This window comes from Lutra lutra, chromosome 10, assembly GCF_902655055.1.
Source record: "Lutra lutra chromosome 10, mLutLut1.2, whole genome shotgun sequence".
Taxonomy (NCBI): Eukaryota; Metazoa; Chordata; class Mammalia; order Carnivora; family Mustelidae; genus Lutra; species Lutra lutra.
The window spans coordinates 54,929,350-54,952,835 of record NC_062287.1 but is presented as its reverse complement, the minus strand read 5'-3'; the positions used below and the strand labels follow the sequence as shown (position 1 = coordinate 54,952,835).

Genomic DNA, 23,486 nt, shown 5'->3' with positions numbered 1-23,486 from the left:
TGACTATCTCCCCTAAGACAAAGGCGGGGGACCCTGACTGAGGAGGGTTGTGTCCGGGTCCCTAATTAAGTTTCCGTTCTAAAACGGGGGAGTGGATCGCCTCCGGGCAGAGCCCCTGCTAGGGTAAGGGCTGCTGGAAGGGTGTGTGACGGGGGTAAGCCGGCATGTGGGGAGGAGGGAGCTCCTCTCCTGGGAGCTGGACCCAGGAGCTCAGTGTCCCATCCAGCTCAGCGGTTCGAACGACCGCCCTCCCCCCGTTCCCCATCTCCAGGACCTCGAAAGTGCGGAGTCTCCGCAGTGTGCGCCGAGTCAGAGGTCACCCGCGCCCTGGGCAGGTCGTGCAGGTCTCAGCGCCCAGCCTCTCTGCGGGGGTTCCTCGAGCCCCGCCAGGTGTGGGGGGCAGTAGGACCCAGGGGCCGGGTGAAAGCCCTCAGAGGGAGGGGCGGGAGCCGGGGCGGTCTGGGGGAGGTCTTTGGCTTTTTGTGGCGGAGCCGGGGCGCCCTCCGGAAGCTTTTCCAACTTTCCAGAAGTTTCTCGGGACGGGCGGGAGGAGGGGAACGCCATATATAGACCTGGGGAGCCGGGAGCGGCGGAGAGTGGAATCGGTCCGCGGCTCGAGTGGGACTCTAGTCCGGCGCCAGCCCGCCCGGCCCAGGTGAGGGCGGGGGTCCGGCGAGCGTGCAGCCGGCGCCTTGGGGGGGTGCTCCGGAGAGTGAGAGGGGGTGGGAGGTCCTCGGGGAGGGGTTGGGGGCCAACCCAGAGCCCGCGAACTGGAGGCCCTGGCACCCTGGGAGCTGCTGGAGCGTTTGGGATCCGGAGCTCGGGGGTAGATGGTGATGGCCGAGTGAGCCCGTAGGGGTAGGGCGGGGCGGGGAGTCGGAGCACTGGGAGGCTGGGGCCAAGTGCGGAGTTCTACAGAAGTATGGGGCAGGGGTTGCGATGGCAGAGAGCAAACAGTGGGCCTGGGAGCCAGGATGCTGGGACTCGCCTCTGTGTGGGAACCAGAAGGGAGAAGATGGGGTCTGGGGCCCTTTCCAGCTGGGGTAGGAGGCCAGGCCAGCTTTACGGTTAATGGCGCCTCCGCCTCTGGGGCTGAGGCCCAGGGGTCATCAGGGGTGAGTGGTCCAGCTCCTGACGGGCTTGTTGGGGGTGGGGGGAGCCTCCTGAAGGTAGGAAAGGAGGTGAAATAGTCTAGGCTCTTCTCAGGGCGGGGTGTGTGTGTGTCTTGGGTTCCCCACAGTTTGCGAGGGGTCACCAACGGTTGCTCCTTTTCTGATCAGCAGCCTGCACCCGTAGATGTTGGCTCCTAAAGAAGGAACTTGACCAGCACGGTCTTCCCCACCTCCTTCCAGAACGGGGTTGGGGGGGAGGAAACAGCTGGGTCCCTATCCCCCCACCGAGAGGGAAGGGTTAGCTGACTAGAAGGCACTCTTAACTCTGTCCACCTCCTGGTTCTGGGGGTAACTGCAGGGTTAAGGGTACTACTTCCAGAGGCCAGGGTTCCCTGCCCCCAGCTCAGGGACATTCCTGAGGTGGCTGGAGTGGAGAAAGAATGAAACCACTTCCAGCATGGCCAGGAGGTCCGGCCCCTCCTCTTCCCGGTTTCCGTCCAGCATGTCCCTCTGGGCTATAGGGCCCGGATGGAGGCCCGAGGAAAATTAGGGGGCCTTGGTTCCCTAGAAGTCTTTGGCTGGTACCACACCCTCCTGTCCTCAGATGGTTCATCTGCCCATCCCCCCTTCCTGAGGCCTCCCGTTTTGATCCACTCCTTTTGTCTCTGGTCAACGGGATTCCCAGCAGAATTTTTTTTTTAAACTCCCTGTGTAACAGGATACTACATCCTGGCTTCCTCAGGGGGCTCTGTGGGTGCTTCTGGGAGGAAGGAGCCCTGAGCTAGGAGGCCTGACCCCCACTGATCCTGTGGGACCTGGGGTGCCTCCCTGTCCGCTTTCTGGCCTCAGTTGCTCCCACTTCCCAGTGAGGTGGACAGCCTCCAAGGTCCCTGTGGATCTGGGACTGGATAAACCTTTTTTTGTGCCGGGGGAGAGTCCCATTTTGGGGCTTAGGCCTTACAGGCCCTTCCCTCACCACCACCCACCCCAGCTCTGCCCTATCCCACCCTCCTCACTCTTCTGTTTTCTTTCAGAATGAAAAAGGCAGGCATTGACCTCCCTCTGAGGCAGTTTCAAGGTACTTTAGACTCCCTCAATTGTTTGAGATCCTCTCTTGTGGACCCCCGAAAATTTGCTACCCTTCCCCTCTTAGAGAAGCCCGGAATCCAGTCTCAGCTGAGTCTGGCTATGGGCACAGCCCTTGGCTCCTGTCCTTTGTTGGACTATAAATTGTCTAACCATGGCCTCGGGCCTGGGATTTCTCTGTGGCAACATGGGCTGGGCTGCTGGGCTGCGGGAAGCTGGCTTGCTTGCCACGACTTGTCTTCCTCTGTGACTGCTGCTGGATTAACAAGGCAGCCCTCTACACAGCCACGGATCTCCCTGCAGAGCCAGATGTGCCTACTCATAGCCAAGGCCAGGGAGGCCCTGGAGCACCCCTTGGGACCTGAACCCTCCTGCTTCCCAAGCTGGAAGCCCCCCTCTGCTGGCGGATGCAGATAATTCTGTTTCCAGCCTGCCACGTCACCTAGAGCCAGAGTGGGAGCAGGAGCAGGAGCGCAGCTCTGTGGCTGCCTGAGGAATCTCAAACTAGTCATTTGGCACTTTCTTGGAAGGCCCCTCCCAGTCCTTTGAGGTCCTAGTTGGCTGTGGGTGGGGGCTGTCAAGATGGTGTCTGCCACGTGGCTCCTTGACTTTCTTCTAATGAGTTGCTTGTGGCCTCTGCCTAGGGTCTGTGCTCTGGCATCACAGCTGTATGAACTAGTGGTGGCCTTTTAATAGAGTGGCCATATGTTTGTTGTCCTGGTGTAATCATCAGTAGTGCTCCATTTCATTTTCTTAGGTGTCCTTGTTTGTGCAATAATCCTATGGTCATTCTGCTTTTGAGGCTCCAGGCCTGGTGGGGAAGGAGCTAGGGCTAGGAGGAAGGCGGCCTGGGCCCTGGGATAGATGATCTCCCCAGTCTGGACTCTCGGTAGGGTACCGGTCTCTCTGTGCCTTGCCTCCCCCCACCCCATCCCTCTTTTTTGCTTTCCCTTTACACCATACCTTCAAAGAGCTGGCAGCCCAGGGAGGGGGGACCTGCCCTGGTTCATAGGGTAGCTATAGCGTGGAGTCTTCCCGGAAACCCGGGGCTCCTACAGACAGGCCTGCAGGATCTGTCCTGAGGGTCCTGAGGGTCTTCCACCAGGATTCCGAATTTGCACTTTTTGGACAGCCACGAGATGGGATCTGCCAGAGCAGTGGGTTCCCAGCTTCCACTAGAGTTCTTCCAACCCTTCCCTTTGCCCTGTCATCTCTTCTGTCCTGCATGAAAGTAGGGGGGATGTATCCCATGCAGAGAGACTGTCCTGGTTGGAGGCCCCAGAGAGGCGAGTGAGGCTGGTTTTAGGGGCCACTGTTACCACTGTGGTTTGAGAGGGGTCTTGCCCACCCTGAAGCCATAGAGCAGAGGGCCTGGGTGGCAGCGACTGTCAGATGAGAGGGCAGAATGGAACTTGAGGTAGACCCAGCTTCCTGCAAACACACATCTGGCCAGCCTCTGGTGAAGGGGAGGGGGTGTCATTGCTCCACTGAGCTGTGACCTACCCCTCCTCCAGTATCCTTCCTCAGGAAACCTACCCCGCACTCAGCTTGTGTCCTGGGAATTTCCCCTTCACGCCAGGGACCGTGGAGAGCTGGGCAGTCCTGTCCCTGCTAGGACACAGGCCTTGGGCATGGAGACCTAGACCCTGACAGCGTGGAAAATGGGGACCAAGGCTGAGCAAGGAGGTGACACGCAAGGGCACCATGGGGCGGGAGAGTGGAGCATCTGGGCTTCCCCGCTTAATGAGTGAGCTAACCAGTGACTCATTAACATCCCAGGGCAGAAGGAAAGGCATGGGGGGAGGAGCAGGCCTTCGCCTGTCCCAACAGGACATCCTCTGCCCAGGCACCTGTGTTTCATGCAGACCCTCAGTCCATCTGCCACTTTTTGCCACTGGGAGAAGGGCCCTGGGGTGGTATGAGATCAGAGCTAATCTTTATGCAAACTGAGGACCCTGAGTCTGGCCGAGTGGCCCTGGTTTCTGTTCATTCAGGAATAGCTGAGGCCTATTGTGTGCTAGGCGCTGGAGATACACAGGGAAACCAGACTGGCCAGATTTCCTGTCCTCTTGGAGGTCACAGTCTAGTTAGGCATGGAGGTAGTGCATAATTAACGCATAAGACTGCATGTTGTCAGTTCCGCCTCAGAAATCAATTGGGAGGAGGTGGTGGCTTGCTAGAAACGCTGTTTTGGATGAGGAGCTCAGAGAGTGGGCTGAGTAAGACCTCGGATCTGGGCAGCTCTGAGTTAGGGCTGCTTTCCTCAGAACTTGGGGCTTTCTTGCTCCCATCTGCAGGGGACTTGGTGGCTGCCAGAAGGCTGGGGATGGTCATCAGGGAGGAATACCCGGGGTTTCAGGCCCACCCTCTCTGCAGCCCTCACAGGTCCTTCGTGGTGCATACCATCCGCCTCCCAGCCATGCGCTTCCTCCTGCTTACCAGCACTTGCTGCCTCCTGGCCATGGCCCTGGCCGCCGAGGTAAAGAAGCCGGCGGCCCCAGGCACGGCAGAGAAGCTGAGCCCCAAAGCAGCCACGCTGGCTGAGCGCAGTGCCGGCCTGGCCTTCAGCCTGTACCAGGCAATGGCCAAGGACCAGGCAGTGGAGAACATCCTGCTGTCGCCTGTGGTGGTGGCCTCATCCCTGGGGCTCGTGTCGCTGGGGGGCAAGGCCGCTACGGCGTCCCAGGCCAAGGCGGTGCTGAGTGCAGAGCAGCTGCGCGACGAGGAGGTGCACGCGGGCCTGGGCGAGCTGCTGCGAGCCTTCAGCAACAGCACGGCGCGCAACGTGACCTGGAAGCTGGGCAGCCGCCTGTACGGGCCCAGCTCGGTGAGCTTCGCGGAGGACTTTGTGCGCAGCAGCAAGCAGCACTATAACTGCGAGCACTCCAAGATCAACTTCCGCGACAAGCGCAGCGCCCTGCAGTCCATCAATGAGTGGGCTGCGCAGACCACCGACGGCAAGCTGCCTGAGGTCACCAAGGACGTAGAGCGGACGGATGGCGCACTGCTGGTCAACGCCATGTTCTTCAAGCGTGAGTCTGGGCAGGGGTGGTGGCTGCAGCTCCACAGGGGCCGCCTAAATGCCTGACAGGTGCCAAGTGGAAGGCCGGAGGTGGGTGGTGGCTGAGCTGGGGGTCCTCCTCCGGAAGGCATTCCCCGTCACGTGGAAACAGCCAGGCCCTGACTGTAGAGAGCCATAGCTTCTGGCAGTGTCCTGGGGCCAGCACCCCAGTCCCCCAAAGCAGGGGAAGCATGTACTCTGGGGGGTGGGCGCTCAGAGGGGAGGAGGACTGCTGCTGAGCTCCAAAGACTGGAACGAAGGCATGTTTCCCAAGCCGGGGCCTGTTTCTGACCCTGTTCTGCCTCCCGCTACAGCGCACTGGGACGAGAAGTTCCACCACAAGATGGTGGACAACCGAGGCTTCATGGTGACCCGCTCATATACCGTCGGGGTTACGATGATGCACCGCACAGGTGGGTGCCTGGTCAAGTAGGGAGCTGAGCTGGGGGTGTGAGGGTGCCTGGGGCCTGGCCTGCCCAGCGGCCTCCCTGCTGTCCCCACAGGACTCTACAACTACTACGACGACGAGAAGGAGAAGCTGCAAATGGTGGAGATGCCCCTGGCCCACAAGCTGTCCAGCCTCCTCATCCTCATGCCGCACCACGTGGAGCCCCTGGAGCGCCTGGAGAAGCTTCTGACCAAGGAGCAGCTGAAGATCTGGATGGGGAAGATGCAGAAGAAAGCTGTTGCCATCTCCCTGCCCAAGGGGGTGGTAGAGGTGACCCATGACCTGCAGGTAAGGGACGGCTCCGCTTGGGGGCTGCAGGGCCTGCAGGAGAGGGGTGCTTGGGGTTCCCATTTGTCCGCTCAGCAGGGCTGTCCTGAGTCTCTAGGTGTCCAGGCAGGACTGAGCGCTGCTGGGGAAGGAGGCACGGAACCTGTCCTTGGGAACACGATGATGATCTCAGTAGCTAAATATAATGGGGCACCTGCTGTATACAGAGTACTTTATATATATTAAACTTTTCATGCTCAAGACAGCTTCGTCAGGTAGGGCTATCGAGCTCCTTACAAATGAGAAAATGGAGGCTCAGGAAGGTTAAACAGCTTCTCCAGAGTCACACAGACAGTGGCTCAGGCGGCTGGTGCCAGGCCGTGCCCTCAGAGAGTCTGAGGTGCCCCAGCGACAGGCTCTTCAAGCCCACCTCGACGCTCACACAGCAGTAAGACTAACAATGGCTGTCAGCGGTATGGCACTAGCCACAACCGGAACCCAAAGCTACGTGCTCAACAGTCTTTTCCCCTCGTGACCACCCTGGGTGGTGGCCCGTGGCTCCGAGAGAAGCCGGGACTCACTGAGGTCACACTGGCTAGTCAGTGGTGGAGCTGTAGTTAGTCCTCAAGGTGAAAACTCAGGGTGGTCTTGTCTGTCCAGAGAGACTTCTTTATGTACTCAAAAGAGGAAGCTTTTATCTCATTCCTGCCTTGGATGCCAGAAAGGATTCTTTGGCAAGCTTCTCCTTCACAGGATTGATTCAGAGTCACTGCTGACACAGTGGACAGGAAGCTTGAGACAAAATGGGGCACTTGTGAGTCTGTACTGTGGATTGAGCTGTGCTTTCCAGACACGGGCCATCCCTGTGTCCTGAGCCTGTCCCAGGCCCTTCCCAGCTCCTCCTCCTGTAGTCACTGCTACCTGACTCCATTGTCCCCCTTCCTCTCATGTGTCTTCTTGGAACCCTGAGTGGACACACCAGTCCAGTGGGTACACAGAGTTGGGAAATGGGAAGGGTGTAACTTGTATAGGGTCGTTGGGACTGGAATCGCTGGCTGGGCCTGGAACACCTGCCTCAGGACCCCTGACCCTCAGGATCCCAGGTCAGGTGCCTGTTTGGTCCTGCCAGGGAAGTGGGCCTTGGACTCAAGACGGCAGCCCTCCATGGCTGCGTCTTCCTTGCTAAGAGGGAGGATGTGGGACCGGGGCCCTGCCCTGGGAGAGCTCGGAGTCGGGGGCCAGAGACAGGCCCAGACACTGAAACAGAGCGAGGCTGGGGTGCTGAGCCGCAGGGAGGCAGGGCTGCAGTCTTGGGGAGAGGGAAGGCTTCCTGGGAGATGGGGTGGTGAAAGCACCTTACCGGGATGCATGTCGGCCATTGAGACACTGTTGTGGGCGCTGATGGTTCAGTGAGGCTGTTGGAAGGGGAGACGGCTGGAGGTGAGGCTATGGTGCAAACACAGTTCACGTGTGGAAGAGCTTGTACTTGGCTTCCAGGGCCTCTGCAGAGCCATGGAAGGTATGTGTGGTGGGGGTGGGGGTGTGCATGTTTGTGGGCTGTGTTTTCTTTCTATGGAAATATATTAAAAATAGAGGGATCAGCATAATGAGCTCTCCTGTATCCATCATCCTGCTTCAACCCTCATTAACTCATGACCAATAAGGATTCACCTAAACACACCCATTCCTCCCCAGTCAGATTATTTTGAAGCAAGTCCCAGGCATCTGTCACTCTGGACAGGCTTTAACTCCCAGGGTTAGCTATCCTTAGATTAGTCTTCCTCATGTTTGAGTGTGCCAAGAATTACCTAGAGATTTTATTGAAGGTTCCCGGGTCCACCCCTGGAGACTGTGAGATAGTGGCTGTGGGAGGGAGTGAGTCAGGAAATATATGTTTCCTATAAGCTTCTGGGTGCTACCCATACTGGCTATCCACAACCCCTGCTTTGAGAAGCACTGATCCGGATTGCTTGGCAGGACCAGGGATAAAATTCTTCCCTTTCCCCAACCTCAGTTTCCTCATCTTCGAAGTGGTGATTAGAAGGTCTTGGAGGGTTGTCATGAGAGTGACGAGGCCATGGTTCAGAGGGCCCACATCATGTCCAGCACACAGAAGAGGACTGGGAGGGGAACAGACAGCATAGGAGGTGATGGGTGGTATGGGCGGAGGGTGAGGGTCTAGGAGCCATGCCCGCTGTGACCTCACCTGGTACCCCCCTTCTCCCACAGAAACACCTGGCTGGACTGGGTCTGACTGAGGCCATCGACAAGAACAAGGCAGACCTGTCACGCATGTCAGGCAAGAAGGACCTGTACCTGGCCAGCGTGTTCCACGCCACCGCCTTCGAGTGGGACACAGAGGGCAACCCCTTTGACCAGGACATCTATGGGCGTGAGGAGCTGCGCAGTCCCAAGCTCTTCTACGCTGACCACCCCTTCATCTTCCTGGTTCGAGACACCCAGACCGGCTCCCTGCTGTTCATTGGGCGCCTGGTCCGGCCCAAGGGTGACAAGATGCGAGATGAGTTGTAGGGCCCCAGGGTGACGGGATGGCAGGAGGCAGCCCAAGGCTCCTGAGACACATGGGTGCTATGGGGGGGAGCTGAGGTACCGACCTTGGTTGTGCCATGGGGTGGGGGTGGGAAAACAGAGCAGGCTTCCTGGGTGTCTGAGCAGATCTTCCCAGGCAGAATTGACTCTGTCTGGATATGGGCCCCCAGATACCATGATGCTGAGCCCAGACACCCCACATTCTGTGGGCCCTGGGGCAGTTGGCGTATCCAGCCCTCAGCATCCTGGGATTAAGCCTGCCTCAATCAGTGTTCATATTTATAGCCAAGTGCTTTCTCATCTGTGAGGCGGAATCAAGCTAGGGGGCTTCAACCCAGCCCTGTGGAATGGGGGCCCTCTTTTCCCGACCCTACCATCACCTCAGCCCTCTCTCCAGCTCTATTCCAGTCCTCTCCCAATTCCCCTCTAAAATAATGAGGTGCTGCAGCCCCTGGGATAAGCACCCCCACGATGGCCCTGGCCCCAGAGAGAGGGCAGGAACCTGCTCATGGTGGGGGCACTCATGGGCAGACTCTGATCAGGCATCATGGGGATGAACTTTTTTTTTCTCCTTTTATAGATGTTCAAAGGTGGGGAGGGCGGGAGGGAAATGAACTTTTGTTGCTGTCAAACCAAGAACTTATTTGTACAATTTCTTTTTCAATAAAACTTTTCCAGTGAAGTTCTGTTGGAGGTTGGAGGGTGATTGGATCTGAGATTCCCAGGTCGTTCTTCCCAGGGGACAAGGGCTCCTTCTGTGGAGCTAGGGCCCATCTCGGACCCTGAAATGCCAGCAGATAACCGCAGGGCCAGTCCACCCTGACTGGGGAAATTGTCTTGGCTTTGGCTCTATTGGAGAGGTGGCTGCGGGGCAGGAATGGTAGTGCTGGGCCAGGAGCCCAGGGCGTTCCAGACTTGAACACCTGATAAATAATTTTATCCAAACCTCTTAGCAGCTTGGATAGGTAGGAATTACCCCTGTGTTAGTGGTGGGATGACTGAGGCTGAGGGAGATAACCTGCAGAGATCCCCAGCACAGCCAGGGGGGCTGAGCTGGAATTGCTTCTAGTACTTTGGCTAGCTCCCCCTCTGTGCCACCCAGGAAGGGCAGGAGGGGACCTGGCCAGATTCTAAAGGTGCGTAGCCTGCTTACGGTCTATGTATGTCATCCCGCTTACTCCCCACAATAGCCCAGTTAGGCGGGAATGGTCATCCTAATGATCACCCTGACCCTGTAAGCACAGCTTGGAGATGCACAGAGACTAGCAAGGACTCCAGGGCCCAGAGTTCAGCCTGCAGCAGCTCCCTCACCAGCTGGGAGCTCGCAGGAAAGGAAACCAGGCCTTGGGATGGGCGGTTGGCAACCCCCTGACACAAACGGGGCCCTGAGGCCATTTGTTGCCATCTGGGCACATCCCGGGAGGTGGTGAGAAGTCTGTGCTCCCGCCTCACAGTGAAGAGTGGAGTTGCTGACATGGAGGGTGGCAGGCAGGTGGCAGAGGGGGACAGGTCAAGGGCAGGCTGGGGCCGAACGCCAGGAGAGTGCCTCCAGTGGCCCATCCAGGCCCTGTGTGAGCTTTCCAACAGAGGCCGTTGGAGGGAGGTCCTGTCATTCCCAGCACGCTGGTTGTTAAAGGTTGTGAGGGTCTTGAGTGTAGGGCAGGTGTGTGGGGAGATGGGGATTAACTTTCTCCTGAGCTTGGACTATGGGTCTGGCCCTGCTGTGGGTGATCTCATTAATTCCACAGAGCTTCCCTAAGGGGTAGCCACTACTGTCCCATGTTACAGATGAGAAGACTGGCTCAGAGAGGTGAAGTGGCCAGCCCAAGGCCACCCAGCAGGTCAACGATAAGGTCTGGCCTCTATGGAAACACAAGCCTCCTGGTTGTGGAAGATAAAAGTGGTGGACAGACGTGACTGCCACACTCCACAGTTACCAACAGGATTCCCTTAACCCCAAGGATCTCTGTGGTCCTGCACCTATGGAAGAGGAAACAGACCCCAGCTGAGACCTCCTTGAGAGCAGGCCCTGGTCTGCCTGTGTCCTGCCACATCCTAGACCTCACACAAGGCCTGGTATAGGGGAGGTGACTAACAGAGGCTCACTTAAAGGACGTGGTCCAGCAGGCACCCTGGTGCTTGGCGACTGAGGCATCAGAGCCTGACAGACCTGACCTGTGGTCCTGCGTCCTGGCTTTTCCCTGGCACGGTGGCCTCAGGATTCTAAGAGGATGAAGGCAGCAGCTAAGGCCCTGGGGCCCAGCCTCATGTCACCTCCTTCACATTCTGTCGGTCAAAGCAAGTCGTAAGGTGCCCAGATCCCAGGGGTGAGGCACACGTTCCACCTCTTAACTACAGGAGCAGCAAAAGAGCCTGGGCATGCTTGCAGGCTACCCGCCAGAGGCAGGCTTCTCATGGGCCACTCCCCTTGTCTCCAGTCCCACGGCTGGAGGTCCATGCTCACCTGCCTCTGGGGGCTGGCCCTGGAGTCAAGTTTAGAAGGAGGATGCATGCACACCCAAAGCATTGCAGGACTTTGCTAATTTCCATTAGCACAAAATCTGGAAAACATGAGTGGGAACGTTTTCTGTGGGTGCTAGTCCATGGAGGCAGAAATATCATTTCATCAGCCTGAATTAATCAATCAATCAATTAATTCCATTCATTTATTTTTTTAATTTTAAAAAAAGATTCTAGTTATTTATTTAACAGAGATAAGCATGGAGAGTGGCAGGCAGAGGGAGAGGGAGAAGCAGGCTCCCCACAAAGCAAGCAAGCAAGGAAGCAAGCCAGCCCGATGCGGGGCTTGATCCCAGAACCCTGGAATCATGACCTGGGCTGAAGGCAGATGCTTAACCAACTGAGCCACCCAGGCGTTCCCTGAATTTATTTATAATACAGGATACATTTACCTGAGGTCCTAGATTCAGTGCTCCAGTTTGGGCAGTGAGGGCTGGTTTTCATTGTTGATTTAGCTTGTTGGCTGAACCCCAGATTCAGTCGGGAACTGTGCTTTACTGATGCTGAAATGCCAAGAATTTCTTATTTTAAAATAGAGGAAGGGGCGCCTGGGTGGCTCAGTGGGTTAAGCCTCTGCCTTCGGTTCAGGTCATGATCCCAGGGTTCTGGGATCGAGCCCTGCATCGGGGTCTCTGCTCAGCAGGGATCCTGCTTCCCCCTCTCTCTCTGCCTGCTGCTCTGCCTACTTATGATCTCTGTCAAATAAATAAATAAATAAATAAAATCTTAAAAAAAAAAAAATAGAGGAAGGAACCCAGAGACTAAGGGAGGGAGGAAAGCTGAGGTGGGTTTACCCGGTGTGACCCACTCACATAGCCCCTAGCCAAGCTCCACACTCCTGACTTCCTATGACAGAGCCTGTAGGAAACTCCCTTCAGCAAGTTGCTGGGAACTATGTTAGCGAGGGGAGTGTCTTTAAACACGATGTGCTGCTTGTTCTCTGGAAGCTAGGGATGCTGGCGGAACACGCTGCCACAGAAATGGGCTCCATGATTTCAGTGGAAATGTCGGGGCCCCGGGGAGCAGAGCACACGCAGCAGCACTTGGTCTTCTGGAACATCAGACATCAGGTGGTGATCGGAAGAGTCTAACTTACCCTAACTTACGTATCTTCAGCAGAGGTTAATTGTTCAGAGGCCAAATAGGACCAAAGGGACTGAACAGGCTGTTTCTAAGTCCTTCATCTGTAGAACAGAAGCAACAAAACAGTAAACAGTCAGACACTTCCCTTCCCTTTTGGGCTATGGGAGCCTAACTAGAGCCACTATGAGAGAGAGCTTCAGTTCTCCCCCCCACCCCCGCCAAATCTTTCCCGGGCCATTTGCCAGAGAACTGTGCTCTGTGAAGGGAAAATACACAGCCTTTTCAGGGGTGAGCTGACGTTCAGTCTATGTAAGGCTAATCTCTGAGGACACAGAGAAGCACTGTGCAGGGGCTCAAGTGGACCGGGCGGTCACTGGAGTTTAGACCCAAGTCCAGGCTCGTGGCACCCAGTGAGACTCTAGACCCGTCCTGGAATTATTCTCTTAGTTTCAGGGCTAACAATAGAAATGTATAGGTGGGGGGCGCCTGGGTGGCTCAGTGGGTTAAAGCCTCTGCCTTCGGCTTAGGTCATGATCTCGGGGTCCTGGGATTGAGCCCTGCATCCGGCTCTCTGCTCAGCAGGGAGCCTGCTTCCCCCTCTCTCTCTGCCTGCTGCTCTGCCTACTTGTGATTTCTGTCAAATAAATAAATAAAATCTAAAAAAAAAAAGAAATTTATAGGTGGAATTCACACATGACTCTCCAGGCCTATGGAATAAGGGCCATTCTCATAGAAAAGGGATGAGTGAAAACTCCTGGAATGTCCCCTTCTTACCAATCAATAGGTTGAAACAATGGTTCGACTCCGGGAGAATCACAGAAATTTGTGCCATCATCAAAGACTTCAAAGTGTCAGGGATGGTGTCTGTCACGTGTCCTTTAACTTGCTGGCATGGTCTGTGCAGAAGGCATGGGGCTCAGAGAGTGACAGGGAGCCATCAGTGGCTTGCTCAGATGAGGATTCCAGTTGTAGCTGCTATTCGAGGTGTGGATTTTATGTGCGTGTGTTTGTGTGAGCAAATGTACATATTTTTTGTCACTTGATGTGAAACTCTCTGAAACTAATTTTTTTCTCTTCCTCTATGGAGAACACCGGAAGTAGTCTTTCTCTTGGCAGAGACAGCAGGATAGCTCTCTCCTCTTGTCTTGAAACCCATCGAGTTGCTGGTTCTCAGCTATGATTTAATCTTTGGGGATTTTGATTGTCCTCCCAAATGACAGGACAGCATCCTTGCCTGCTCCATTGACTACAGCATGTTCCTAGGACTTGGAGAGTGGAAAGTAGCAGTGCATTGATGAGGCACAGATGTGTTGAGGATGGGAGATAAATCCCGTAAGAACATAAATCCTGCCCCCCGAGTGAAGTTTCTGGGTGTTCAGTGGTCAGGATTAGTGTTATGATTCTCCATAGAAACAGAATTAGTAGAAGATACAGACATATATGATACAAAAATATAGATATAAATGTATGTAGATAGATATAGATCTAAAGAGATTTACTGTAAGGAATTGGTTCACACAACTATGGAGCTGAGAAGCCCCAAGGTCAGCAGTTGGCAAGCCAGAGATCCAGGAGAGTCAATGATAATAGTTCCAGTCCAAGCTCGGAGGCCTGAGAAGCAAGTGAGTAGACGGTGTAAATTCTAGTCTGAAGGCAGAAGACCAATGTCTTCGCTTGAAGACAATCAGGCAGAGAGCACATTCTCCCTTATTTAGCCTTTTGTGCTAATCCAGCCTTCAACAGATTAGGTGAGGCCCACCTGCCTTGGGGAGGCAGTCTGCTTTGCTCAGTCCACAGATTCAATTGTTAATCTCATCCTTCACAGACACACACCCAGAATAATGCACGACCAAGTCACCTGGCACCCTGTGATCTAGTCAAGTGGACACATAAAATTAACCATCATATCCCACAAAGGGAAAGAAAGTACCCTTGTTGGGCTTCTGTGTGTGGGGGAGGCAATCTCTACCATGATTTGGTGAGCCGCTTTGAGTTTACTGAGTTGCCTGTAAGCTGCCTACTTCCAGAGTAGGAGAAGGCTTCTGGGTGGTCCAGGAGGAAGGGAAGGCAGCTCTTCCAGGAGCTTCGATGACCCCAAAGGGATTCTGGTATCTGCGGCCGATGAGGGTGGTGTTTGATCCCTGATAGAAGAACCATCTAGGATTTAGAGCAAATCCAGGCTCTCCTTGGTGAGCAATTTTCTTCCTTTCGAGAAAGAGCTCTTGGCTTGTTGCTGGGCCTACCTGAGAATGGTCCCTGTGTGGGAGGCCAGGTAATTATTTATTACCAATAAAGTAATTAATGACTGTCATCCACAGTCATCGCTTTTCTCAGAATACTTGAGGTGTGTGGGCTCAGGGATTGCTCTCTGAGATGTCAGTCAGCATCAAGGTGAAAATATACTCTGTTTCTCTCCCTTTTCCTCCTTCATTTCCTAGAATCAGGCTCCTGTTTCTTCCACTCCAGAGATTCTGTGCCAAGCTCGCCAGTGATCTCTTTACTGCCAGTGCAATGGGGATTTAAAAAATTTTTTTTTGAAATAGGAAAAATTTTAAGCATAGGTGAAAGTTGAGAAAACAGTATAATGAACTTCACCACAAAACTTCAACATGTACTGACTTCTTACCCATTTGGTTCAGTGGACTCTTCTTAACCCATATAGGAGGGAAGTACTCATGGTCTCGGATCCTGTTGGCCCCTCCTTCCCTGATGCTTTCCTGGAGGCGACATTCTTTTCTAATTTTCCTCTGACCTCTCTGTTGCTTGGTGACAGGCTCCCCTCAGGGGCTCCTTCCTCTCCTGTCCCTTAAATGCTGGTGTTTCCCGAGGCTCTGTCTTAGATCCTCCTCCTCTCACTTTCCACACTCTGCCTGGGTAAACACACCCTCTCTTCCGGCCTCACATATCTTTCCAGGGCTGGGGAGACCCAAATTTCAATGAGGTCCCCATCTCTGCCTTCATTCCAGATCCCCGTCCAAGGCTGAGACCCCTACATCCAGGAGTCTCCTAGACACCCCTCCCCAACTGTCCCACAGGTGTCTCCCATTCAACATGTACCAAACGGAGTCCACCCTCCTGCCCCAGCCTGCGGTTGCCTGGATTCCTGGATATCCACTCAACACACACTGGATGTGTAAAAAAAAGTGGAAGATTTGGAGTCAGCAAAAAAATCGCTGCTATAGTAAAAAAAAAAAAAAAAAGACAATAACAAGTGTTGACAAGACTGTGGAAGATTGGAGCCCTCATCCATTGCTGGTGGGAGTGTGAGATGTCCCCCAAGAATTAGGTCTAAGCCCGTTGAGGATGTTAAAGTGGCCTGCTTGAGGAGGAGAAGGGATTCAAGTGTGGGTGTTTGGGGGCATCTGGGTAGCTCAGTCAGTGAAATGTCTGCTTTGGCTCAGGTCATTGGGTCTCAAGGTCTTGGGATTGAGCCTCGCATTGGGCTCCAGGCTCAATAGGGAGTCTGCTTCTCCCTCTGCCTCTGCCCCTCCCCTCCTTGTGTGTGCAGGCAGGCATGCTCTCTCTCTCTCTCTCAAATAAATAAATAAAATCCAAAAAAATAAATAAATAAAGTGTAGGTTCTTTGATGGGTGAAGAGGTAGAGTGGCCTGACTTGGGGAAGGGGGTGGGTGTGTGTACAAAGGGCAGGGAGCTGGCGAGCTGGATCGTGGGACCTCTGAGGGATGGGTTACAGGGGTCCCTGGAGAAATGGCATAAACACTACTCAGTCTAGGCAGGCTTTGGGAGCTCCCAGCCAAGCATGGTGTAGGGGCCTGGGGCCACCAGTGCCTGCCTGGCTGGGGCTGGGAGCAGCTGCAGCGGTAACCGGTGTGTCTTCCTCTCAGGATGGCCTGAGCCTCCTGGGTCTGTGACTCGCCCCAGGGAGGGGGGCAGTAAATGGTAAATGACTAAATGACTAATAAGAGTAGAGGTTCTGCCAACCCTGGCAGTGAGAGGAGGGGACTCCAACTAGATTTCATTTGATTTATCAGAGTAAAGAAAAGCACATTTCTCATGCCCTGAGTACTGTGACGTAATTCCCATGCAGAATTACAAATTGGGATAATTGTGAGGTATAAAGGGGATGGCCATAAAGAAAGAGGACAGATTCCCTATTTATTTAGCAGGTTGATTGGGCATGTTGTAGTGTTGGATTGGAAGTGGAGGGCTGGAAATTGGTGCAAAAAAACAACAACAACAACAACAAAAAACCAAAACCCCAAAACAAAACAAACCCGTGAACATTTCCAGGTTTCTGAGAACTGGGTCACTCAGGGTTCATTCCCCATCCCTTTCCTCTAGATGGCCCATCCTGCCCGGGACAAAGACTACCAAAGGTACCGCCCCAGTGCCACCCGGCCCTTGTGGCCTACCGTGGATCCACACGCGCCGTGTCCTCGTCCCCCACTGTGTGGTAAGGTGTCTCCACTGCCTTGCGGGCACGCAGACAGCAGTTGTTAAGGGAGGCGATCGCCTGGCGAAGGGAGTAAAATCGAGGCCTGTCCCGGGATCAGCCACCAGGTGCTCCAGCGAGGCCTCGGCCGGGCTCCTAGAGGGTCTCCAAGACCCGCCTTGAGGTGGCAGCCCCCCTACCCCTACCCTGGCCACTCCAGGCGGGGTCCGCGCCCACGCACCCCAGGTTTCCTTCTCTCACCCCCACCCAGCATGTCTTGCCCAAGGGCCCGCTGCCTGGGGCCGGGGCTCACTGATCACCCTGGGGCAGGATCCCTGGTTGGAAAGTTCCAGCCAGGTTTGGGGGTGCTTGGACTGAGTTTGGGCATCTTTGGACCTGAGTCTCGGATGTGGGCTCGGACAGAGGCCGACCTGGGCTTGGCCCTGGCCTGGAACGGGAGCCTCCCCTTGCAGAGAGCTCCCCAACCTGTCCCACCCCTCCTGGCCTCCTCAGCGGGCACCCAAACCCTTTGGTGCTGCGCTGTGTCGGTGCCTGTGCCTGTGCCTGTGCCTGTGCCTGTGGAGTGTTAGGCAGAGGGTCCGTTCACTGGCATCTGGGCTTGACCTGGGAGGGAGAAGGACGGATGGAGGTGCCAGGTGCTGGGGAGGGGCCGGGACATGGCTGCAGCTGGGAAGGACCAGGCCGGGAATGAAGTCTGCTTCTGAGAGTTCATTATCCTGCCTTTTCTGGCCCCAGCCCTGGACGGGAGGCCTTGGCCCTCACCTCCCTCACTGGGCCCTCTTCCTATGCAGTGGAGAGTTGGTCTGTGGGGCCTAGGCCGGCAGCTCAGCCCTGGGCTGGAGGCTTCCCCCCAGCCCAGCCTGCACGATCTCTAGTCGTTGTTGGGAGGGCTTTACAAGTGCGGAAACTGAGGTGATTGGCGCGGGGCTGGATCCCAGGTCAACCTGCTCCCCCCGAAGCCACTTAACCAGCAGCCACAGCCGGGTCCTCATCTGCCCTCTCTCAGCCCTTGACTCTGGGCATTACAGGCCTGGCACTGAAGGTCCCTGGTTTCTTCTTACAGCTTGGGGCCAGCCTTCTCAGCTTTCTTTGTGCATTTCTTGTCCTACCTTTTAAAAGTCTCCAGAGCTTTGAACTGGGCCCACTTCTCTTCCGTTGGGACCCTGTCACTGGGATGGCTTTAACCTCCCGCATGTGGAGCTGACTCCCAGAGAGCCCCCCAATCTGCCCCATCCCTCTTGACCCCCCGGACGCCTGCCCCTGGAGGTTCCATGTCTCTGAGATGGCCCCGTCACTGGCCTGGCCCATGGGGGTGTGTGAGTTACAGGACTGGGTGTGTGGGTCAGAGGGAGAACTGAAAGGAGGAAGGTTTCCACACACAACACTCCTTTCACCTCAATGTGGCCTTTCTCTTCTGCAGGGCCCCGACTCTGAGAACTAGTATGGCAGCAAGCTCTGTGTGGGGCCAGGAAGAACCTGTGCGCGCGCGCGCGCGCGTGTGTGTGTGTGTGTGTGTGTGTGAGAGAGAGAGAGAGAGAGAGAGAGAGAGAGAGAGGAGAGAGGTTTCTGGGAGCAGAAAACCCTGGTGCTGTTGGGAGTGGGCCGAGGAGGCTCTCTTGGGGCCAATTGCTCAAAAAACTATTTGGAAGTCATCAGTACTTTCTGTGATAGTTTCTCTCTTAACAACCCAGCCGAGCTACTTTGAAAGGAACCCTTTAAAAAGAGACCTTTAGGGGCACCTGGGTGGCTCAGTGGGTTAAAGCCTCTGCCTTCGGCTCAGGTCATGATCCCAGGGTCCTGGGATCGAGCCCCACATCGGGCTCTCTGCTCCGCAGGGAGCCTGCTTCCTCCTCTCTCTCTCTCTGCCTGCCTCTCTGCCTGCTTGTGATCTCTGTCTGTCAAATAAATAAATAAAATCTTAAAAAAAAAAAAAGAGACCTTTAAAGGGGGTTAGTGTCCATAATGGGTCTTAAAGGCCCTAAAGGGGTAGGAGTGCTCCTTGGGAGCTGGCTTTAGTGGCTTTTGGTGGGGGCAACATGTGGAGTTTCCCCCACTATCTTTGGGCTGTCGTGGCCCCTACAGTGGTGTCTTCACAGGACCCATCTCTGACCAAGGTGGAGCTTTGGCCCTGACAGTGCCCGGGTGTTCTTCCCCAGTCTGCCTCCCTCCCTCAGGACCTCAGATTCTGCCTGGTCCTGGTTTTTTTGCCACAGAGCCCTGCCATACCCCTTGGTCAAGCTCTCATGCAAATCGGGTTCCTTTCATTCAAGGACTTCCAGAAAGGGCTTACCTTGTACCCACACCACATGAGACCCCAGGCTGTCTGTACTCCATGGCCTCTTTCTCCCAGAAGCCTTCCTGGCTCCCCCCACCAAGAATTCCCTCTTCACTGCCCTTTCAAAGCCACGCCTCTAGTTGTGTCCTTGGGTCTCATCCCATACCACCTTTTATTCTCATGAGACTGAGACTTCTTTACCCCTGTGACTTCAATGCCCAACACCAAGCAAGACAAAGTGGATGCTAAGGAAAAGTCTGTTGTGTGTGTAAATGAATGAGGGACCTCAGGATTGTTCTGGAAGCCTTGGCTGGGCTGTCCTGGACATTGAATGGGGATTAGCAGACGTTAGGTTCTACCCTCATGAGTGTCCTGGGACTCTCCGATCAGAGGCCTGGTTTTCTCAAGAAGCATGGCCTCTGGGGGTGCCTGGGTGGCTCAGCCAGTTAAGTGTCTGTGTTTGGCTCAGGTTATGATCCCAGGGTCCTGAAATTGAGACCCACATCAGGCTCCCCGCTCAGCAGGGAGGCTCTTCTCTTTCTCCCTTTGCCTGCTGCTCCCCCTGCTCATGCTCACGCTCTCTCTCTCTCTCTCTCTCGCTGTCAAATAAATAAAATCTTAAAAAAAAAAAAAAGAAGAAAGAAAGAAAGAAACATGACCTCTGGGGGCACCTGGGTGGCTCAGTGGGTTAAAGTCTCTGCCTTCAACTCAGGTCATGATCTCAGGGTCCTGAGATCAAGCCCTGCATCGGGCTCTCTGCTCAGCAGGGAGCCTGCTTCCTCCTCTCTCTCTCTGCCTGCCTCTCTGCCTACTTGTGATCTCTGTCTGTCAAATAAATAAATAAATCTTAAAAAAAGGAAAGAAACAAACATGACCTCTGGATGAGCTTTAGGACTGAACCCTTGGCTAACAACTGTCACCCAGAATTACCCTGGGCCAGCTGGGTCCCTGTTCCTCTTTCCTTTTTAGGCTTCAACTCTGACCAATCCAGAACTCAGCCTACTGTGGTTTGGAACCTGTTCTTTGGCTTTCATGGGACCCAACCTGTGAAATGATAGAAAATATTGGTCTCTGTCCCTGGTTCCTGGCACAGAGTTCCTAAAACTCTTCCTAGGTGATAGGAACCTCCTAGGTGATAAAACTTTCTTTTGCTGTAACAAGGCAACTCTTGGTGGTCTCCTGGATAGCTTCAGGATGGGTGCTGGGCACTAGAAAGACCAAGCCATGGTTAGAAGCTTGGAACTTTCAGCCCTACCCCTATCCTCTGGAAAGCGGACAGGGGCTGAATATTGGGTTAATAATGGGTCATGTCTACATGATGAAGCCTTCCAAAACCCCCACTCCCCAAAATATGGGGTTTGAAGAACTTCTGGGTTGCTGGGGGTACTGAGAGGATGGCATGCCTGGTGAGGGCTTCATGCACCTTCCCCATGCCTTACTCCATACATCTCTTCTGTCTGGATGTTCATCCGTATCCTTTATCCTTTAATGGTAAACCAGTATACCTAAGTAAGTGTTACCCTGAGTTCTATGGGACATTCTAGCAAATTATGGAACCCAGGTAAGGGGGTGTGGAAATCCCAACTTATAGCCCACAGTCAGAAGTATAAGTTATAACCTGGGACTCGCCATTGGCATCTGAAATGTGGGCCTGGGGACAGTGTTGTGGGACCTAGCTCTCAAAACCTGGGAGTCTGGAACCAGGTAAATGATGTCAGAAGTGAGTCAAATGGCAGGACCCCAGATGGTGTCAGATGATTGTTCCACATGTGGTGTCAGAAGGGAAGTGCTGTGGGAATGTGAGAGTGAAGGAGAAACATGGGTTTGTCCTGCTCCACATCCTCATGATGGGGTCCCCTCCCCAATCTCCTAGCTTCTCTCACCCCTTCCCATCTTATGCTGTCTACTCGCAGGAGCTGGGATTTCTGAGTCCTGCATGCCCAATTTTAAATGTTCATGGTGTATGTATGGATATGTGCACATGTATACACACACACACACACACACACACACACACTCTCTCTCTCTCTCTCTCTCTCTCAAGGAGAGCCCAAGAGAAATACTGCTGAGCCAGAGGGAGAAGTTTTATTATATTCCAGCAAGACTATATGGTACGTGTTTCATGCGGATTAAATATGTGTCTTCGCTGCCCCTGGGAGGGAGCACTTCCATGGCCAGCTCCTTCCTTGGCATGTCAAGGGGAACTCTCAATATATTCCGCGTGGGGGACGGTTGGGATCATGACTGGGGGTGGAGGTGAGATAGTGGGCAGCTGGGGGCCCCTGGGACCTTGAGTCTTCAGAGGCTCGGGGACCACAGGAACTTGGTCTTTGGCTGGTGGTGGCACCAGAAGGTCTTGGTCTTTCAGAGGCACCGGAATTATAGGAACTTGACTCTTCACAGGCTCAGGGACCCCAGGACCTTGATTCTTTGGAGGCTCTGGGACCACGGGGCCTTGATCCTTGACTGGTGCTGGGACCACAGGACCTTGATTCTTTGTCTGTCCTGCAACCACAGGCTCGAGATCCTTCGGAAGCTTTGGGACTGCTCCGCCTTGATCCTTGACTGGCTCTGGCAACACTAGAGCTTGGTTCTTCACAGGCTCAGAGGGCATGGGACCTTCATTCTTTACAGGTGCTCTGACTGTAGCGCTTTGACCCTTCAGCTGCTCTGAAACGGTAGGACCTTGATCCTTGACAGGTACTGGGACCGTGGGACCTTGAGCCACAGGCTCAGGGACCACGGAGCTTTGCTCCTTGACAGGTGCCAGTACCATGGGACTTTGCTCCTTAACTGTTCCTGGAACCATAGGACTTTGATTCTTTGGAGGCACGGGGACCAAGGAACCTTGGTCCTTCACTGGCTCTGAGATCACAGAACCTTCGTTCTTTAAAGGCTCGGGGGCCACGTGATCTTGATCCTTAACTGGTGTGGGGACCATGGGACCCACATCCTTCAGAGGTGCCAAGACCACAGGAGCTTGATCCTTCAGAGGCTCTGGGGCCGTGGGGCCTTGATACTTCGGACGCTCTTGGATCACAGGACCTTGATCTTTCAGAGGCCCTGGGCCCGCAGGACTTTGATCCTTGTCTGGCTCTGTGGCTATAGGACCTCGATTCTTACGTGAATCACTGGCGAGTTCAACCTGGCTCCTGCAGGGGAGAGAGAGGTAGTCACTGTGAGGGCCCAAGCTCAGGCCAAGGAGTAGGCAGAGCACAGATTGCCTGATAAGTCTTGGCCTAGTGGAGCCTGGGGAGGGCAGCTCTTGCTGGAGAGCCGAGAGGAAAATCTGGTTTGCATGTTCTTAGAACAGAACATGGGGAGGAGTGAGGGGTAGGCTCAGGAATCAGTCATTCAATGTGCTTGCCAATTGATTATAACCTGCACGTGGCACAGAGGGTGGTCCCCAGGTGACAAGGGCGGTACCAGAGCTGGACTCCGAGTCCTCCTGTAGGCTGGGCGTCGCAGCAGCCCGTCCACCCCTCTCTCCACCCAGGCTGCTCCTCCTGCCTCCATGGCAGCTGGGCCCTCCTGCAAGCCTATCTGCTCAGATGGTCCCATGCCAGCGCACTGTCTTCTCAGGGCCTTCCAAGGCTCTGTCCCCTCCCCAGATCCCTTGCTAAGGGCTAACTGTGGAGAGGAACAATAACGAGGGCAGGGGAATGTCCCTCTGAGCACTGTCCCTGCCAGGGGGAAAGTATTGTATCATAAACATTGCTTAGAATTGCCTGCACAAGGTGATAATAAAAAGCAGACTGGCTTTCGATTGGTTTTATCAGTGCATTTATATTCTCTATCTACAATGTGCCTCATTGTTGCCCACGCCATTGCCATTGCCCCCACCTTGGGCAGGTGACTGGCTGGGGCCCCCCATTGAGGCAGTGAGGAGGCCCTGCTCCCCTTGCTCTGTCCCTGCTTCTGGCTCCCTCCACCGTCCCTGGGCACTTGCCCTCACTCTAAGGCTCTGGGGCTGATTTCCCTGCAGCAGAGTCTAAGCCTCCCACCAGGATTCACTGCAGACCCCCGTCTCCATCCCTTGGCCTGTCCACAGAGAATAGGTGACATCACTGACACCAAGGGCAAACCTTGCCACACTCAGAGCCCACCAGTCTAGCTGAGAATACACACTCGTTCCTGCAGGCCAGGCTGAAATTTGCCACTCAGGAACGGCCACTTAGCCGGTGTCACCGACCCTCGTACACCTCCAGCACAGTCCACTTTCCAGATCGCTTCTTCTCAGAGCCCATTTCAGCACCCCAGCCACCCCATGAAGCCACATGGATGTTACCACCCTCACTTTTCAGATGAAGAAACTGAGGTCCCGAGAGAGGAAGTGGGGTGGAAAGTGAGGGACCTGCATGGACTCTAGAGTCTGGGTCTTTCCACTCCCGGGGCCTGCGCTCTGTCCCCCTGCGTTGCTCAGTACAGGGTAACTATTATTACTCTCTTATACTTTGTGAGCAATCAAGTCTTACGCTTAAAACCATTTCAGCATTTAACAGTTCCTATTAGCTTTTAGGACAATGTCTTTCTTACATGCTGATTAAAGCTGGCCCAGTAAGACCCCTGCTTGCTCACACTTTCATAGCTGCTTATGGTTTCCTCTCTCTGGGCCCCAAGATTGTCATCTATGTCATTGGATAGAAGGATATTTACTGAGAAATGTACGA

The 23,486-nt window shown here is 54.6% G+C and overlaps 2 protein-coding genes across 3 annotated transcripts in view; one reads left to right on the top strand and one right to left on the bottom strand.

The window, feature by feature from the left end:
* Nucleotides 1-495: 495 nt before the first annotated feature.
* SERPINH1 (serpin family H member 1) lies at nt 496-9,206 on the top strand. Of its 2 annotated transcripts, XM_047692288.1 has the most exons (6): nt 585-655; nt 2,147-2,190; nt 4,575-5,230; nt 5,574-5,672; nt 5,763-5,995; nt 8,204-9,206. In XM_047692288.1, the coding sequence occupies exons 3-6, from the start codon at nt 4,618-4,620 to the stop codon at nt 8,504-8,506; spliced, it is 1,248 nt and encodes a 415-aa protein (XP_047548244.1). In that variant the 5' UTR covers nt 585-655; nt 2,147-2,190; nt 4,575-4,617; the 3' UTR covers nt 8,507-9,206. The 2 variants fall into 2 exon arrangements, with proteins under 2 accessions (XP_047548243.1, XP_047548244.1); XM_047692287.1 differs by lacking the exon at nt 2,147-2,190 and having other exon boundaries at nt 496-655.
* An 11,684-nt stretch (nt 9,207-20,890) lies between these two features.
* Nucleotides 20,891-23,486, bottom strand: part of MAP6 (microtubule associated protein 6) — a 73,416-nt gene continuing 70,820 nt past the window's right edge. The window contains exon 4 of the mRNA XM_047693315.1: nt 20,891-21,968. Coding sequence (XP_047549271.1) covers nt 21,011-21,968 — 958 coding nt within the window. The 3' untranslated portion in view covers nt 20,891-21,010. The remainder of the gene's footprint in view (nt 21,969-23,486) is intronic.

Coding starts and splice junctions, on each gene's coding strand:
- SERPINH1 (XM_047692287.1), top strand. CDS start 4,618: ATGCGCTTCCTCCTGCTTACCAGCACTTGCTGCCTCCTGGCCATGGCC. Junction 5,673..5,762: donor TACGATGATGCACCGCACAG/GTGGGTGCCTGG, acceptor CTGTCCCCACAG/GACTCTACAACTACTACGAC. Junction 5,996..8,203: donor AGGTGACCCATGACCTGCAG/GTAAGGGACGGC, acceptor CTTCTCCCACAG/AAACACCTGGCTGGACTGGG.